A 19,111-nucleotide genomic window follows, 5' to 3' on the forward strand; every position below is an offset into this window, starting at 1 on the left:
ACAGGGAGTTAAGTGTCAGCTCCTTCAAATCATAATGAAAAATCACTGTAAGACTTAAAGTATAATAAGAACAGTTAGAGCAAAAATCCATCTGATATGGTGTCTACCAGCTGTGGGGTATTTAGCCAAAGAACATAATAAAACAAGCGTAAGATGGTTCCTCCTAGTATCTAGCTTTCGGTAATTTCAGAATTGCCTTCAGAATGCATTATAGCTACATCGCTTTTTCTGAAAGCACCTGAAGGGCCATACCATGAATATGTGATTTTTTTTGTGTGTGTGTTTACGCTTTGGCATCTACAGCAGTCTTGTTCCTGACAGTTTCTCAATTTAGTTATGAAATCCTATGGAAGATGTTCTGGTTGGTTGGTTGATTTTTTTTTTTTACTTCTTAAACTATGCTGATTGCATGAAGAGGAGAGCTTTATCTGTGGCCTGATTAGGGAGATGATAAATAATCTGATCTGTGCCACTCACAATCCCATAGACCTTCACTTTCTTGACTGTTGCTAAGCTGAGGAGTCCATGTCTATTTAGTTGGTTCTCTCAAGGAAGCTGTTCGGTGTTTCTGATCATACTTGCTATCCTCTGAGCCTCAGAATAATCAGAATTATAAACAGTTTTCTAAATGTGAACCTTTTAGATGTTTGGTGAGCACAGTGGTTTCTGGTTGGTTGGTTTGTTCTTTTCTATTAGTTCTGTTGTCTTCCAGGTATTTGAGCTGATTTGTGAAGATAGCTCTGAAAACAATGGCTAAAAAGATCCTTCTCCAGGAGTTAAAACCAGTTTGGAAACTATAATATGGCTGTTTGTGCAGTTGCAAATCTTTATCTCATCACTGTCTACAAACCAGTGCACTTATCATGGACTTAAAAAGGTTTCAACTTCATTTAATGTGCACTGACAATCATAAGCATAAGAAAGGTGATATGTGTGGGTATAGTGTATACAATGTAATTTATGAGTACCAAAGTCACAATCCCAAAATTGTTTGATTAATACATGCATTGTGTAAAGAGGCAATGCTCTTCAAAAGGCTTGCTGGTTTTTTACCTAATCTTTGACTGTATTAGGCAAATCTTCATTTTAGTGGACCCAAGGGGGTTGAGATTCTTAGTAGCATCCTTTGAAGTTCGGACTGAATAAATGCAGCATCAATTCCAAGAGGTTTCAGAGTATGTAAACCAAATCATCTTAATTTTCATTTCTCAACAAGGGGAGGTGGTAACTGGTTCTGCTGACAGTGCCCTGATGGGGAGCGGTTCTTTACAAGGTTGCAGCATTACTTCACATTTGGACCAGTGAAATACATTTTACCCCCATTATTGATCCAGTGGCCAACACTTTGCCCAATGACTTTTCCATATGGCAAATTTAGTTATGTTATTGTTTGCCCTTTTTCTGGAATGCTTACACACATGGCGAACAGCACATTCATTTAGGACTGGTCTGATATCCTTCATTCCTTGTGAAAACAATGAAGTTCCTATCCACTGTTGCACCGGTCATTACTATACAAGTTCCTTCCTATGCCATGTCACCTTTGAGTCTTGAAGAATTTCTGTTAAGAGATCTTACCACATGTGTCCTGGAAGCCCAGGTGTTCCGTCAGCCAGGTTACCCTTCCCCATGTGTGTCTTGGTTGCCTGGGGAAAAAAAGAGATTTGTAAAGCATGGTTTTCATTATATTTATGTAGCTGTCTTCTGACTTATATTTCTTGTAACTTAAACCAGTTTTTCTGGTATAAATTTTAAAACATTCTTTAGTTACCTTGATGTTTCTTCAGAGCTCTTTAAAAACCAAATACAAAAGTAACTAAACTTTTTTTTTTAATTCCCTTATATTCTTCCCAAAGTGTCCTCACTTCAGTTTTTTTTATTGTATTTTTCTTTTTTCTCTCTTTAAGAAGGGCTTAAGCGATTATTGTGAAAAATGTGGACGTGTAGAATGTTAATCTGGAATCATGGGATGTGAAGTAATTCCTTTTCTGTGGCTTTTGACTAAACATTTGGGATTAATTCAAGATGTAATGAATAAAAATAAGGTCCTTCACCTGCTTAGAAAACCATCTATAACACTCACTTTTGAATAGTCTTCACCTTGGTTTTTGTTGTACTTTGTTAGAATGGTGGGAGCAATGAATGCTTTTGCTGCCAAAACAAGGAGGGGAAAGAAAGAAAAAAAAGAGTTGGAAAAGCAGAGGAGAAAAAAGGGGAGGTGGAATTTGCATATTCAATATCAAAGCAGCTTGGGGTTTATTTTAGAAAACAATGTTCCATTAAAAACTCTGCTCTGTTGAAAACTTAGCACTCTGCTTCTGAGTGATTTGCGGAGTAAAAGTGCACAGTTTGCTGTAGTAGATAATGAAATCACAAGTATTTGTCTTACTTTGTAAGTGACAATTTAAAGGTTCGTGAATACTAACATTTAGACTGATCTGTGTTGTGTCTTGTAATTTGGAGCATGTGGATGACACAAAAGCATGGCTTGAATCCATGTTTCTGTTCTCTTCTCTTGAGTCTGCAATAAGTTCACTGTTAACAGTCCTTTAAAAATTTAGCTGAATACTTTGAGGCAGATGTTTTGTGAACAAAATCGCATGGTTTTGCAGTAGAATTAAAATTGGCTTTGTCAACTCTAAACTCTAAAATGTCTATTTTACTCGTTTATTGTAAAACTCGAGACATTCTTTGTTCCTCTACACTAGTTTCTTTACAATCCTAATGAATGTAAAAAGCATTTCTATTATTTTTTCTTGTAATCTGCAATTTACCTTGTTTCATTTGGTTATTAGCAAGGGAAACAGTGCAGTCTTTTGGAACGTAATACCTAGACGTACAAAAAGTAATATGCATGTAAAAGTGCAAATAAGTATTTCTTATTAGAAGGGGATTACAACAAACTTGTGAAGTCTAAGTGTTAGTTAATGTATTTTCTTTCTATTTAAGCATGCATTTAGACCAAATATACTTTGTTTCTGACAATGCTTGTAGGTTCAATAGGCCTAATATTAAAATTTTCTTTTGACTTTAAATGAATTTAACTATTTTCTGTATAATTGTTTTTTCCAGTTTAGGAATATATGAAAGTAATGAGAACTTAGGGGTTTATCTAGCCATGTAAAATTCTGATTAACACATGTGGAATGCTTAAGAGATAAAATATAAATGTAATAAATTACTGCCTCTTCCTCTGTAGGGTGCTGGTCAAGACAAACTTGGAATATATGTCAAGTCTGTTGTGAAAGGAGGTGCTGCAGATGTGGTTAGTAATACTCTTAAAATATCAGAAGTTCAAAGGTAGAAAGATCCTTTGGAAAAGCTTTTAAATCCTTTGTTTACTATTAAGTGTGGATAATTGTTTTAATTTAGACCTCTTTAGCGCTGGTGTATGAATTTTCTTCTCTCTTGAATATGTGATTAGGATGGCCGCCTGGCTGCCGGCGATCAGTTGCTCAGTGTGGATGGTCGAAGTCTCGTGGGCCTGTCCCAGGAAAGGTATGAAATTCTTTCCTTGAGTGCCTTTACGTGAAGAACATGCTAAGCTTAATCATTTACTGCAAAGGCCTGAAGCTTGATTGGTTTTTACATGTTAGGCTTTCTCTTGACTTTTGATAACTCCCTATAAATAACCTTAGTAACAAGTTCAACTGTTCCTGCAGTTATTTTCTGTATATGACGTGGATTATCTCTGTAGAAGCGATTGTAGTACACATTTGGGCTTTAGACTCAAGCAAAATTTGTTTAGCTCTAATTTTAAATATTTTGGCTTCTGAACTTGAACTGCAGAAACTGGAAATATTACCTGCCTATAGGTTTTGTCTGTTTAATAAGTGTATCTTCTAATCATCATCTTCTAATTTTTTTCAAAATTATTTTTATTATTATTCAGAAAAAGATTGTTTTGTCAAACAAAATATTACTAGGATAAACGTGAGGCATCATGACATACAAACTGATAATAAGGAGAACTAAGTAATTCAGTGCGTAATTTTATTTTGTTTTATTTGCTTTGGCTTTTATTGCAGGGCAGCAGAACTTATGACAAGGACAGGTTCTGTAGTAACACTAGAAGTAGCAAAACAAGGAGCAATTTACCATGGATTGGCAACTCTGCTTAATCAGCCATCTCCAATGATGCAAAGAGGTAAGAACACTTATGTATGTCAATAACAGCTTTATAAGTCTAGAGTGCAGAAAATAAAATAATTCGCAGTAGCTTAACATTTACTACCAAAATATTCAATCAGAAAAGAAACATAACTGCACAGAAAAGTAACATTTCCTTTCTTATCAAAAGTTTGTTGTTTTTTAAATATTGTTTGAAATTATGCTAGTCTAATCATTAAGAAAAGCTTTGCATAGGTACCCTTTAAAAAATTAAATTATGTGTTTAAACAGTTTTGAAGTAACTTTTATTTTAACAAATGGAATATAATGAATACAAAGGGTGTTAAATTTCAGTGGCTTTTCTATCCCTTTCATAAAAGCTTCTCTCTTCCTCTCGAATGTCTCTCTTGTAACCAGAGAGTACAATGTAATTACTAAGAGTGAAATAAATAGAAACAGAAGCCCTTGAAACATGTTTTGCCATTGAATTTTTTTTTTTAAACTAGAAATCACACAGAATGTTAGGGATTGGAAGGGTCCCCGAAAGATCATCTAGTCCAATCCCCCTGCCAGCGCAGGAACTGAAGCATGTCGTCTTAAGTTTCTGTGTGATCATGAGAAGTTCTTTGATGTTTCTGCAGAGTTATATTTTATCATCCTACTTCAGTGAACTAACTCCAAAAGATGTATTTAAGTCTTACATAAAATAATGTCCTAAAGGAAATTATTTTGCAAAGGAAGACCTTTTCTATATGTAGGGTAGTATTACAGTATAGAAACGAATGGGTTAAAAGAATAAATCCTTATTATCGCAGTTTACAACACCACCCCAGATGCCATATGCCTCTGAGAGTCAGCAAGAGACTTTTCAGTAAAGCATATTTGGCTTTCCAAATATTGTCGCACCTTTTCAAATGTTCTTTTGAAGCACACAAATCAAAGGAATCCTGTATAGTTGATACAAGAGTGGGATTGTGTATCTGATGAAGTAAGGATTTTTGAATTCAACATTTGCTTTACTGGGAACTCATTTTCAGTTGTAAATGCAAGGTAGCTCTGGTTTGAAAAAGAACATGCTAGACGCTAGGTAATATAAGTCAAAGGGGGAAAATACATATGCAGCTATTACAGTTTCTGACTGCCGTGGCTCAGGTAAACCTCGACCAAAGAGTGAAGGTTTTGAGCTGTATAATAACTCCACTCAAAATGGGTCACCTGAGAGCCCGCAGCTGCCGTGGACGGAGTACAGCGAACCAAAGAAGCTGCCGGGAGATGACAGATTAATGAAGAACAGAGCTGATCATCGCTCCAGTCCCAACGTAGCAAGTAAGTAAGATTATCCTGCCATTAGGGGTAGGTGCCTCCTCTGTTAGTTTTAGAGGCTGTTGAATTAAAAAAGGAGATGACTGTTCTTAAAAATGGATTAAGTTTAAAATGCCAACATAGTCGTAACAGTTGGAGCAAGCCTCTTGTTAGAACTATTCAAGGGAAAAATCATAGTTACTTTGTGAATGCTAGTATTTTATTAAGCTATGTAAATTATTATTAATGGTCATGTATATGCTTCCTTTAACTTTCCAACAGATCAGCCTCCAAGCCCCGGGGGAAAGAATGCTTATGCATCTGGAACTACCACCAAAATAACCTCAGTCTCTACTGGAAATCTTTGTACAGAGGTCAGAAGTGGCAAGCAAAATGCTGGCTATTAAACTTTACTTAGCTATCAATAGCGTCAGTGTGCTTGAGTCAAACCAGTTTCTTCTTAACTATTTGAACATAATGCTGGTGATAGAGACTGGGTGGGGGTTTTGCTTATTACAGCTAATGAAAGATTGTGACAGCTTTGAGTGATTTGTATTAACTTTATTCATGAAGTTGTCCTCGTGATTTCTTAGGTTTGTGCAATATCGCGCGCTCGTTTTCAGACCATAAAAACATGAGTCATAACTGCAATTTATATTTGATACTAGACAACCTCTTTATCTCCTGTTCCAGACAAATAGTGCTCTTATGAGCCAGAAGAAAACATTTGGAAAATGCATGTTTAAAATAATGTTCCATACAGATCTGTGTGATTAAAAAATCTGTTCTTTCTGCCTTTTTCAGGAACAGACTCTGCCCCCACGACCTGAAGCTTATCCCATCCCAACACAGACCTATACTAGAGAATATTTCACATTTCCAGCTTCAAAGTCCCAGGATCGAATGGGTCCAGGTCAGAGTCAGTGGCCAAATTACGAAGAAAAACCACAAATCCAGGCAGAAAGCAATCATTCAATCAATACTACAATGCAGGTGAGAAGAAATTTATTCCACTATAAGAAAAGAAAAAAAAAAAAGCGGGGGGGGGAACCCCACAACACCACCAAAAAACAAACGAACAAACAAACAAAAAAAACCTGAAGGAAACTACGTGCCTTCCAGAGTGCTGGAGACATTTTTACAGAACAGTCAACTCTCTATAATCTCTGAGCTTTTGAGGACAAACTGTAACACATGAGGAGAACAACTGTACTTCTGCCAAGATTTGGCTTGGGTTCAAAAACCCTACTCTTTCCCCAACTCTACCCTTTCTCCACCTCAACCCCCATAGAGTTTATGTTATCAAGTTCTGCAGACCTGTTATCTGGGATGTTTTAATCCCCTGTTAGAGGTAATGGGGTGTAGATGGTAGCAGGGTTTGTCTTGTAAAATGCATTGTGGTTTTCTGAAAAGTAAACTAAATCTTTCACTCTTCCAAGATGGTTTACATGGAAAAATCTTTTTGCCTGCTGGGTGTGTTAATTAAGTGACAAAGTGAAGTATTAAAAATGAAGTAAAACAGTACTTTGAGACCTATCCAAGGTGTTCACTGAAACACATGCCCTGCTCTCTAAAAAAAAAAAAAAAAAAAAAAAAAAGGAAAGAAAAAAACCCCCAACCAAACAAAAAAAATACCCCAAACATTTAAGTTGACCTGCACTGTACCTTTATAAATTAAAAAAAAGATGTTCCACTTTATAAATGAGTACTTTACTCACATCCACATGGGAAATTAAATCTAGATCTACTAAATCAAGTCACTAGATCATCTTTTTTGCCAATCCACTTAAAAAATATAGAGAGAAAACTTTTTTTTGTTATAAAAGCAGAGCCTTACACCAGGGTCAGCATGTTTTACTTTTGGAAAAGCAGTGTCATGTAAATTGTCTTGAGATTGTGTCGTAGCAGCAAAGTAAGGATTGGTTATTGGTAACTCACACATGTATCGACAAGTGGATTCAGTAAAAAGTGAATTGAATAAAAGCGTAGTGCTTTTTTCTCAGTATTATATATATCAAATCCTAATTATTTCAGCTGTTAAGAAAATAGATGTTACACCCAAAGTAGGATGGTGATTTTGAAGGAGAATGTTGCTAGTTAAACAACTGTGGCAAATAGTTATGGAAATATTTTGCTGAATTTCTGTGCTTAATTCCTTCATGTTTTGTGAGTTCACCTAATCTTAGCTGCAGTTTTAAGGCTGAATGCAGTGCAGAAAAGCATTTTGATAAAGCAAATGGCTTGAACCTTTAGCTTGCTACAAGTATTGGAAGTGTACACGATTCTTCCCCACCATACAATAGTTCTTTTAAGTTGCAAATTAGAGGAAAATAGACTTTGAAAAAAAAAAATTAAAATATTTTTTTAAATCTTTTAATCTTTATAATTAATCTTTACATTCAGAACTGAGCATGCAAAAAAAAAAATAGACAAAATGCTATAAGCTACTGACCGATGTTAAATGCCTGTTTTCTGCTCTACAGGCCCTAGCAAACTGTTTGGCTAGGTGCATCTTTACAGCAAATCTAATACAAATAGCTGTGTATTCAGCTCTGCTGGACTAATAGAGCATAAAAAATACACTTGTTCATCTCAAAGAAGGCATTCTTTAGAGGTCATGGTTAAGGTCATTGATGGAGCAAAGGAGTTTGCTTTGTTAGTCTTCTCTCAGTTGTTGCTAATTGGTACATTACGTGCTCAATGCTTAGTAGTTACTAACATCTGAAGTATGAATATTTGCTTTAAGAAAAATCATTAACACATTTGATAAGCCTAAATTATGGCCCAGTATTCCTTTTCCGGAGGTTGTACAGTGCAGCGAGACGCTGGGCTTTTGCAAAAAAAGACTTGGTGTTTGCGCTAAAAAAGTGGCAGAAGTGCAGAGCGGTACCCGTGTGCCCCAGAGCAGGCAGGATGAGACCTGAGCACACAGCTGCCGTACCTGGGACTGACACCACAGCGATGAGATTTCTCTTCGGTGGGACCTCCTGCCTGTTGCTGGAGCCGGGTGGGCAGCGGCTCCCTTGTCTCCTCCCCAGCAGCCTTTCGGCTTGCCTGCCCATTAGGAAAAATGTGCAGTCAAGCCAGCTGGAGACTGAATGGCAGAGCTGGGATGCCTGAGCTGCTCTTCCGAGCTGCCAGGGCTCGCATGTGGGGGAGGGGGTGTCAGGGATAGTCCTGAGAAACTGGGCAAGCTGGGGAGGTTTTCAGCTTAAGCTCCATTTTGCAGTCACCCTTCCTCCCAGTCCGGATTTCCAGACATTTCAGCAGTTGCAATGTCTTCTATGACCTGAATGAGTTAAAAGGGCTGAGAAGAATGTTTTAGTGTTGGTTTTGGGAGACTTGCTGGGCATGGAAATGCTGAAATTCACTAAAAGTAATTACCTCCAGTAATAAGAATGCGGTTTGTGAGCCATTTTCAAATATGGTTTAATATAGATGGACTATGAAATACATGCCTTGTTTAATTTTTTCCAGCGTGTGGCTCGTTCCCAGGAAGAACTCCGAGATAAAGTTTTCCAGCCTGAGAGGAATCGTTTGGAAGTCGTTATACGGAAGGACGTAGAGTACATTGATCGGAAGTCAGACAGTGATCAGTGGATGAATTCATCTGTGGATTCTAGCACATCTAGCCAAGAACACCTGAACCATTCGTCCAAACCCGTCTCGCCTGGCTCTTGTTTAACTAAAAGTGGACCTGGACGTTGGAAAACTCCAGCTACGAGCCAGCCAACTCCAGTGGCCATTTCCCAGCCCATCAGAACAGATCTTCCCCCTCCACCACCACCTCCTCCAGTGCATTATGCAGCTGAATTTGATGAACTACAAATGGATTTGCCTCTGCCTCCCCCTCCTCCTCCAAATCAGGTAGGAGCACAAGCATCTTCCCAGGTAGCCGCTGCTGAGCGTAAAAAAAGAGAAGAGCATCAGAGGTGGTATGAAAAGGAAAAGGCACGTTTGGAAGAAGAACGAGAAAGGAAACGTCGTGAGCAGGAGAGAAAACTGGGCCAAATGCGTTCTCAGCCACTAATTCCTGCTCAGCCCGTGGTTCCCCCTGTTTCCCTTCAACAAGTGAAAACAGAAAAACCTTCAACTTTGCAGAGGTCTCAAGAAACCGTCATTCGAGAGCTTCAGCCCCAGCAGCAGCCTCGGACTATTGAGCGCAGAGATCTGCAGTACATTACTATCAGCAAGGAAGAGCTGTCCTCTAGTGACAGCCTCTCTCCAGATCCCTGGAAACGGGATGCTAAGGAGAAACTGGAGAAGCAGCAGCAGATGCACATTGTGGACATGCTGAGTAAAGAGATTCAGGAGCTTCAGAACAAGCCTGATCGTACAGCAGAAGAAAATGACCGTCTGCGCAAACTCATGCTTGAGTGGCAGTTCCAAAAGCGGCTTCAAGAATCAAAGCAAAAGGATGAAGATGATGATGAAGAGGAGGATGACGATGTGGATACTATGCTCATCATGCAGCGACTGGAGGCAGAAAGAAGAGCAAGGGTAAAACGGGATAATCCTTTCTAGACAAAAGTATTGTAAATGTCTTTCTTGGTGGGTTGCCTGGCTTTGTCCAAGTATTTTGATATTCTTACTGGCTAAAGGAGGATGAAGCTTCTTAAGTACCTTGAATTTTAAAATTGCTAACTTACAGTGGCTTCACCAGTTATGTATTATGAAAGTATCATAGCTACCTATTGTAGAATCCAAGTTGGCAGTCAAATTTGCTCTTCTTGTTGTGGGGAAAAAGATTCCCTTTGGATAAAGGGATTTTGCCATGTAGCTGGAATAGGATTACAAGCTTAAATATGGCAGGAATTCACTCACGGGAAGGTAAGAAAAATGTTTGAAATTATGAAAGTCTGTAGGAGAATCAGGGACAAAAAATAGTGTGGGTTCTTTTTCCTTTTCCTTCCCACCTTGCTCTGAAATATGTTTACCTCTAGGTGTTCTTATTTATAGTCTAGGACCTGAACACATGCTCTTTCCAGGGGACAGTGGACTGAAGTTCCACTTTTCTGGTCCTCTCCAAGTAGAGGCTGGGGCACACGGCAGCTGCTCCCTCTGCCTTCACCAGCACCTTGGGCGACCCCAGCGGTGCTGGGGGAAGCATTAGGCTGAGCCTTGTGGGTTTGGATACACCCTGTCTAGGGCTCCAGCTCATACGTCCCTGGATTTTGTGTGGTACCCAGCTTAATCAGTATCTCACAAGGTTTGCTTACCTTAGCTTCAGTATTGTGAAAGCTCATAAATATCTAATAACATAATACAACTGAATAGTGTGAAGTGTTTTTCACTCTGCTGGTGGCTGTTGTCTCTCTGTTACATCTGTTGTTACTAGGGAACCATTTCTACAGGATAATATGTTTTTATTTTCTGAATAATAGCACGGATACCAAAGTTGCATACCAGTAGTTGTGCTTTGACAGGCTTAAAAGCTAGCTCTGTAATATGCTGAGTGTCTTCTGTTTGTTTGTCTTGAAAAGTTTGCTTAATTCTGTGATAAGCAATTTCTAATTCCTGAGAAATGTTTGCATGTGCTTATTTTGACATTCAGAAATAGCTATTGGCTTGAGTAGTATTTGAGTTCAGGATTGTTTTGACAGCTTGATTTCCTAAACTCACTTTTCTCATATTTACTGCAGTCTGCATTGCTTTCCTTTTTTCTTGTGGTTAACTTTATTACTGTGTAAAACAATAGATACCTCAAACTTGGAAACTGAAGAAAGGAAAAGCTAAATATATCTTTGGCAAGCACATTGCATTAAAGCCCAGCATTGCTAACATATCATTTGTAGCATATTAGGCAGTTACCTATGGGCATAGAAATTCCATGTAAAACTGCCACTTTAACAAACAGTGTCTTTAAAACTTCACTGTAGCAAGGCTAAAAAAGCCATATGTCATTAACAGAAACACAGTTGTATTGCATAACATTTATATCAGTCTCCTCTGCGCATGCTGGATTTAAAATACTATTTGTGCTTGAAATTCTGCCAGCATTTTGGAACTAAAAAATAACAGTCATCTTGAACTGAAGTAATGTTTCCATTTTGGTGACATTTCACTATCTATACTACTAGAGATGTGATATGTAGTACCTCTGGAGAAATACTGAGGTTTTGAATGAATCAAACCGATTCTGGTAAAAATTTCGGATTATTTGACTGTTTTCATTTCTGTATTTCAGGTTTATGTCAATTCAGTTCCTCGTTCTAAAGCAGCTGACTTAACAAATAAAACGCTTTTGAAATAGCAGAAGTCTAACCTATCTTTATTTTCACTGTGTATCTTTCTTTTTTTCCCCTTTCTTACTACCTGCAGCAGACTGCTGTGCCCGCAATCTCTGTTCTAGATTTGGTATGTTTGCTTCTTTCTCTTCAATATCTCTTTCCCATTTCAGTTCTTGATATTATTAATAACCGTCCTCTATGCTTTGGATGATAATTTGGTATCTTTGGGTGTTCAAATCAAAAATCATTGTGATACAATAAGCAGTAAGTTAACAGTAAGCATGCATCTGTGTTTCCAGACGTGGTGACTCCTTTCCCTGTGTTTCCTTCCCTTCAGATGTTGTGTTCTGCTTGCACACTTGATTTGTCTGTTGTAGCAGTGGTCTAATGTAAAACTGTGTATTTGATGTTTTGTCCAATTGTGTTTATAAAATCTTACTAAGTGCTTGGAATGAATAGGCTGTGAGGTAAGATTTCCTCCCTTCCCCACCTCTGCAGGATTTAGAAGAGCTCTAGCAACACCGTTCCTTTCCAATCTGAAGTGAAATTGTTCTGGGAGCCTAACAGTACAGTGTGCAGTTCCAGCACGTGCTGAAACCCTGTTGTTTACAGGTGTTACAATGTTCTCATTAAAGTAAAAAGGAATTGTAAACTCAGAAATTACTTCTGAACTAATATTTCTAAATCAGTCACATAAACAGGCAATTATTAAGTTACCATATAATTTCATTTTCAGTTGGTTAATACCATTCTCTTCCATCTAAAACATGACAGGCTTTCAAACTGCAGCAGTAATTGGTATGACTCCGATTAATTCTGTATTTTATTGCTCTCATTGGAAAAGGGTACATGGAAAAAAAGAGGTCTGTAGTCTTCTAGAGAAGAAATGTATCCCCTTCAAAGTGTATTTCTGTATCATTAGTATACCAGCTTGAAAGAAGGGTAATGCTTGCAAGTCCTGTTAGTATAACTAATTTGTGCTGCTGGAAAAAACTGTAAATATGACTGTTAAAAATATAAATTTGGACATTTAGCACTGCTTTATTTTTTAAAAAAATCATCTTTTCAAATGCATAGTTCAGATAACTTAGTCAGTCTGTCTGAGGTGTTTGGTTTCGTATCTCTGTGGTACTTTAGTGTTAAGCAGTTGACAGCAGGGAAACAGGTGAAGCGTGTCAGCTTGCTGAATTAACAGACAAGCCAGGACTTAGGGATTTTTCAGGCTTAGTGTCTTATCAATATTTTTTTCTTATTACTACTCCTGTTTTGGTTTTGGTGTTTGGGGTTTCTGGTTTGCTTTGGTTTGGTTTTTTTTGCTTAAGCCTAGGTCCCCAAAGCCGTGACTGGATAGAGAAAGTACTTTGCCAAGCAGGCTGTAAACTTGTGGATCTTTCTGTGACAGGGAATTGTGGAGGCAGACAGCATCATCAGCTTTTAAAATGGATTAGGCAAATTCCTAGGCGTGACGCCTGTTAACCACCTACTCAAACTGACTGACATCTCCAGGACTGTGCTGAATGCTGGGAAACATCAGTAGAAATGGCCAGGCCCCTGTGCAGCTCCTCTTGCTGTGGTCAGAGAGGGAACACTGCGCTAGGTGCGTGGCCTGAGTCAGTTGAGGATTTATGTTCATAAATTTAGCTTTTTCTCAAAAAAAGAGGCAAGCTACCTCTGAGATTATGTTGAATGCTGTACTCAGCAAATACCTCTTTTTCCTAATTTTATCACTTTCATACTGTTCATACGACTTTCTGGGCATAGGTGCATCTGTCCTATACCACTTCATGTCCCCGATCAATTACTTTGTAGTGTCCGGAGGGGGGAAAAAAACCACACATTAGCATGCTCCATGCTTTTTTCTGTATGTCTTAATTTGAGCATTGATGATAGTTCTGATAATTGAAAAGCTGGTGAAAGGTGATGAGTAGTTACTGCATGGTCAACTAGTGTGTGTCTTTTTAAATTCCCTGGGCTACTAACAGATCTGACCCAGCTTTAGTTGTCATAAATAAACTGGCCTAAAATTAAAGTTCTTCCAGATCTTCTTTTAAAGCATTCTAAGCAGTGCTTGAAGAAATTAATTTTGTCTGGAATCTGAGACTTCCTGGGTGCCTGCCAGTCCTGTGAATATCGTAACATTTCTGATAAGGAGCCAATGGGCTGATCCATGATGAGGAGCAAGAGCCGAGAAGAAAGGTGGCCTTCTTGCCTCTCCTGGGCAGGAGCAGCGCTGTGAGTGTTGGCCACAGAGGGACAGAGCTGTGCGGCTGAGTAAGTGGTTGGCACTTTGCAGTAGCTCAGGGGAAAGAATCAGCGCTTTGTGCTGAGCTGCTTCGCTGAGTTACATCTGGGGAAAAAGAACGCTCTTCCCTGTCAGCTGTCTGTGTGGATGGATCGGTTGTTTCTACCTGTTACGGCATAAGCATATACTGCTTTGGAGAAACCCTGGAAGTACAGTAAATCACAGGAAAACGTGGCCTTTAAACTAGAGAAAAACTAATTGGGGTAGAGAAGTATAGAATCAAACTATTCAACCTGAGAATCTCTTAGCTGTCTTACTAGGATCAGGAAGGGAAGCCGCTTTCCTTCATGTCTTGAAAATCAGGGAGTTGGGTTTGAGCTGGGTCACACACAGAAATGCCTCACCATCCCCTGCTCCCTGCCAGGCGCCAGGGACACTCCAAAGTAGAAACTCATTACCAATCACAGAGAAATGAAATGTCACTCACTCTGCAGTAGTGGCTCTATTCCTGCTTGTGCCTTTCATATAATTTCTGGCCTTTTTATTAGGTGTGGCGTGGATACCGTTGTCATTGCAATTATTATGGTGCAGGTGCTGACAACAGTGCCCAGGTGGGCACCCTGAGCAGTTTTCCCTTCTTTTCTTTACTTGCGCTTCAAGAAAATACCACCCCCCCCCCCCCCCCCCCCTTTAACTTAGTTTGAAATATTTTCTTATTTAAGTGCATTCGCTTAGGAATGTTTGCTTCTAAACAAAAAGGCATGCTGTAACCTGGGATCAGAGATTTTCTCTAAATGCAAGTGGAACAGAGTCAAGGAGTTTTCCTGTATTTTTTCAGTGTGCAGTTTTTATCTTTATTTTTTTAAGAGGAAATTACTTCTCTTCTATAAACTCTTCTGAATTACTAGCTGTCTTTCCTTTTGACAGCAATATTATGTCCTTTGCTCTCCTTTTTAATAGCCAAGACAAGAAGAGGTCTTAATCCGAGCAGGGAGTTGGTTAACTACTAGATTTCCTTCTCTACTCTATATAATAAGCTTGATCTCTATGTTGTTTTCAGTAAGGAATTATAGAAGTTTTAGCCCCAAATAAGGGGAATTTACTTGGAGTTGGCATCCTCTAGTACACATTTGCCAAATTACCGCATAAGTGAAATGAATTAATTTTGTTCTTTAGCTTTCATGCTCAAAAATGGTTGTGTTCAACATTGGAGAGGTGTTTCACTGCAATTAGTCTGTATAACTGCTTGAAGATATTGAAGGCAAATGTTTTTAAAATTACCTGTTCTACAAGGTCCTAAGATACTCATAACACAAATACTACAGGAACACTGGGGGGAAATAATTACCAGAAAATTAGTCAAAAAGAAAAAAAAAAGTTTGTTTTTAGAATTGATTAAAAAACCTAATCTGCTGTAAAGCACATTCCCTGTTAATAGATTGGAGGGGAGAGATACCTGCATGAAAGTTGTCCTCAGTCTATTAAAACTAAATTTTTCTTACTATATCATTATGGCTTTGTGTCTTAAGGACCTTTCTCTCTAAATAAAACTAGATTGTAAAAACAAATCCAAGAGCATGCAGCTTATAGCAAGATCAGTGATTTACTGATTTATGCCAATCATATGCTGCAGTAAGAAGCAACACAGCATGTAGTCCAATTTCTACATGTGAATGTTATTGTGCCAGTGAATATTCTTGTCCATGAAGGGCTTAGCTACTGTCAGCTTTAGAGAATCATGCAGAGTTTGGATTGTTGTTCTGTTTTCTTATCTGTGCAGTGTTTACCACAAACATACAGAAAATAGTGTTGTCTGTTGGACACAAGTTGTTCACATGAGCTGCTTCATCTCAGCAGTCAAAGATTTTGTTGCCCCACTCTCTACTTTTGCCAAAACACATCTGTTGCAGATACAGTGGGAGATTTTATTTATCTCCTGAGACTATTTGCAGACTTGCTGAATGAGCCTGTTACTTCAAATGGATTGACCCTTTAACTAATGAGTCATGATTTTTCCGGTGCTTGGATACTAATCCAAAATGAAAAACCAATTGGCTGCTGGAGCTGTGGACTGTTGGTCTCCAGTATTTAATTTCACTTTACTGTACCTATGAGACTGTGGTTACTGAAGCTGTCTGGAACGTGAGTCCCCTCACTCTTCTGCTAGGGCTTCATATATGACTGCTAAAAATGCCTCCCTGTACCTTTTGTGCTTTTATGTATGTAGTTCTATGCTTTTTTTTTTTTTTTTTTTTTTTTTAGGGATTTTTAGAGAAACTAGTGTAACAAAGCATACTCTTAACAGCTGGAAATTCTATTGATTTATCTGTAGTATAGCGTTTTCTACTGAATGTTTTTGGGTTTTTTTAATTTAAATACTCAGGTTACTTTTTTTTTTTCCACCCATTTTGCCAACGCGAGTGACGCAAAAATTAAAGCTGTGTGTCTGTTAGTTACAGGATGAAGAACGCAGACGACAGCAACAGTTGGAAGAAATGCGCAAACGAGAAGCAGAAGACAGGGCCAGGCAGGAAGAAGAGCGCCGGCAGCAAGAGGAGGAGCGGACCAGGAGAGAGGCTGAAGAAAAGGTTGTGGTTTCCTGCAGGGTTTCCTATAGTCCTCTCCTCTACAGCCTGGCCTGTAACAGCTCAGTGTTGGGTCAGCAAGCGTTAAACATGCCAGACCTAGTGGTAATGGTCATGGCCAAGCCTTCAGTTTGTCCTGTATAAAACACAAATTAAACAAATAACCCATTTGTGGTGCCCAGAGTTCACCAGTATTGCATAAATTGTACTGTAGTTTTACTGGCCGAAGGTATTTGGCAGTGGCAAGGACTTGCCTTCAGAGACTTTTCTGAAAGTCATGGCAGAAATTGGTTACCTCCTGGTTTCCTGCAGCCCCCAACGTGACTTGCTGACTATCTTTATTATAATGGCTGAGTTACTGGTGTTGGGTTTTGCTGTGTCTCAGAAGTGGCACTTAAATATTTTTGCAGTAATTGTTCTATATAGATACAGAGAGAAATATGGAATATACTCATCTCCATGCCACTGTATATCATTGTATTTTATGTTTGGACTATTGGAGGAAAAGGAATTGTTTTCTAGAAAGGAAGTAAATAACTTCAGCGGATAAATCACTGTGAGGTCAGATTCCAAACATTCAGGCTCCTAAGTTGCTTCAGAATATTATATATGAATTTGAGCAGTTTTATTGTTCAAAACTGGAAGACAAAGCGCCTTGTTTGACTCTTAGCATGTTTGTTAAGGCCCTTTTCTTCCTAGAGGAAGAACAGTTACTTTTGTTCAGATTGAAGACTTGCCTGTTAGTAGCGCTGACTTCAGAATGAAGGAAAAGGGCTAGTTCTTAATGTTGAGAGAAATTTCCTCTTGTAAGATTGTCAAATATATATGTTTTATATATATAGTTACATATATATTAATTTCTGACAGTGATGCAGCCAAATGACTTTTGGGTCACACACTGGAGAGGTTTTCACTGGCAGATCTTGACTGGGACACTTGTACACCTACCAACTCAAAACTCAGCACCATCTGAGTGGTTTTAGAGAGTAGTACAAGGAGATGAGTTTCATGTCTTTGCTTTAGATGAACAAGATGAGAATATATATTTTTTTTTAGGATGGTTGACTCACAGTGCTGAGCAGATAAGGTGGACTTTTTTAAAACACATGGATTAAAATCAGAAAGGATGGTTGTTCAAAATGTCATGCATTCCCAGCAGAAGTCTTACTATGCTTAGGCAAAAGGTTTTTTGTGACATACAGTTTCCAAATATACATTTTAATTTGTTATCAAGCTACTGAATAGACCCTTTTGTCAATTTACAATGTGGCTTAGACAAGAGCTGAACAGAATTAAATGCTATTTAGTTTAAAACCGTAAAAAATGTCTTAAACTAGAAAAATACATAGATGATGTTTCATGGCCTTTTAAATGGTCAAAAGCATCATATAAATGACATTAGCATAGACTTTTTTAAAATTGTTTTTTTAGAAAAGTTTTTTTAAAAGATATTTGATGTCTGTATTACTGAAGTTCTTGGTAATTTGATTTCTGTGTGAAAGTAGTTTTCATGGTATTTATAATAGGAGCTTTGTTAGGATACATCTATTCCAAGGTGCTGTTGATTAATTTACACTGTATGCAGCAAAGTTACAAAGTTCCTTTTTTTAAGTGGTACTTAATTTTAGTTATTTCCCTCTCCCACAGATTCTTTACAGCTTTAATGAATCTACCCTTTATTAACTGTAGTTATATTTGGAGTAATAAATGCTGGAATCGCCCTTAGTTGTCTAGGCAGCTGCCTCGGCTACCAGAGGCAGTGGTAAACCTGGAAATAACAGCAATGCTGTGTCACAGGACAGCTGCCGTTTTTTTCATAGTAGTAAATATTCTTTGTGTGAGGCCTTATAGCTGCTCTGCTTATTGCCAGAAAAGGAGACCAAAAAAAAAACCCAATGTTTGTAGCTCTGTGATGGAAAACTTAAATCTCTTAGATTGCCGTGTGTTTCTGACCGCTGTGTCTCTGTTTCCTCTGGGCTTGCAGCGGCGGCAGGAAGAGGAGTATTACAGTCGCTTAGAGGCTGAAAGGCGCAGGCAGCACGATGAAGCAGAACGAAGATTACTGGAACCTGACGAGCCTGGTCTGTACAGACCTCCACTTCCACGGGAATATGAACTCCCATCCCCAACCCCTTCATCTAACGCTCCTCCTCCCCCACCTCAGCGAAACACCTCTTACCTCAAAACACAGGTCCTCTCCCCTGACACGATTTATACTGCCAAGTTTGTTGCATACAATGATGATGATGAGGAGGAGGAGGATTCCAATCTAGCAGGTCAGGATAAGTACTCCAGCACAAGAAAATCTTATGGTGACTTTCCTCCTGCCACCCTTAAGCCACAGCAGCCCTCCCGCCAGCCTCGCCCAGTTTCAGATGGCCTCTTTCTTTCCAACTCATTCCAGTCATCTCCAGTCAATGCCAACAGTACTACTGCCAAAAAAAGCCAGCCCCCGCCCCCACCAAACAAACCGAGTTTCATCCCTGCCAGCAGCTCTAAAGGTAGACACCATGAAATCAATCGTCTCTACAGAACTATCCTCATGTTTTCAACTCTGGTGCTGTAGATTGAATCACTCACTTTGTGATTTATTCTTTTCCCACTTAATCACTATTTTCACTCTGGTGATCTAACTTAAATCC

General features: G+C 38.7%; 1 protein-coding gene across 31 annotated transcripts in view; it reads left to right on the top strand.

The window, feature by feature from the left end:
• The window catches only part of AFDN (afadin, adherens junction formation factor), a 127,555-nt gene that overhangs the window by 101,077 nt on the left and 7,367 nt on the right, over positions 1-19,111 (top strand). For 10 of the 31 annotated variants that reach the window (XM_065057651.1, XM_065057654.1, XM_065057656.1 and 7 more), the window contains 10 exons: positions 3,200-3,265; positions 3,425-3,498; positions 4,029-4,147; positions 5,263-5,436; positions 5,695-5,786; positions 6,217-6,405; positions 8,890-9,912; positions 11,734-11,769; positions 16,338-16,472; positions 18,454-18,970. In XM_065057651.1, coding sequence (XP_064913723.1) covers positions 3,200-3,265; positions 3,425-3,498; positions 4,029-4,147; positions 5,263-5,436; positions 5,695-5,786; positions 6,217-6,405; positions 8,890-9,912; positions 11,734-11,769; positions 16,338-16,472; positions 18,454-18,970 — 2,425 coding nt within the window. Of the gene's footprint in view, positions 1-3,199; positions 3,266-3,424; positions 3,499-4,028; positions 4,148-5,262; positions 5,437-5,694; positions 5,787-6,216; positions 6,406-8,889; positions 9,913-11,733; positions 11,770-16,337; positions 16,473-18,453; positions 18,972-19,111 lie in introns of those variants that run through there. The other 21 variants (XM_065057666.1, XM_065057663.1, XM_065057664.1 and 18 more) reach the window with 11 other exon arrangements.

This window comes from Columba livia, chromosome 3 (assembly GCF_036013475.1).
Source record: "Columba livia isolate bColLiv1 breed racing homer chromosome 3, bColLiv1.pat.W.v2, whole genome shotgun sequence".
Lineage (NCBI taxonomy): Eukaryota > Metazoa > Chordata > Aves > Columbiformes > Columbidae > Columba > Columba livia.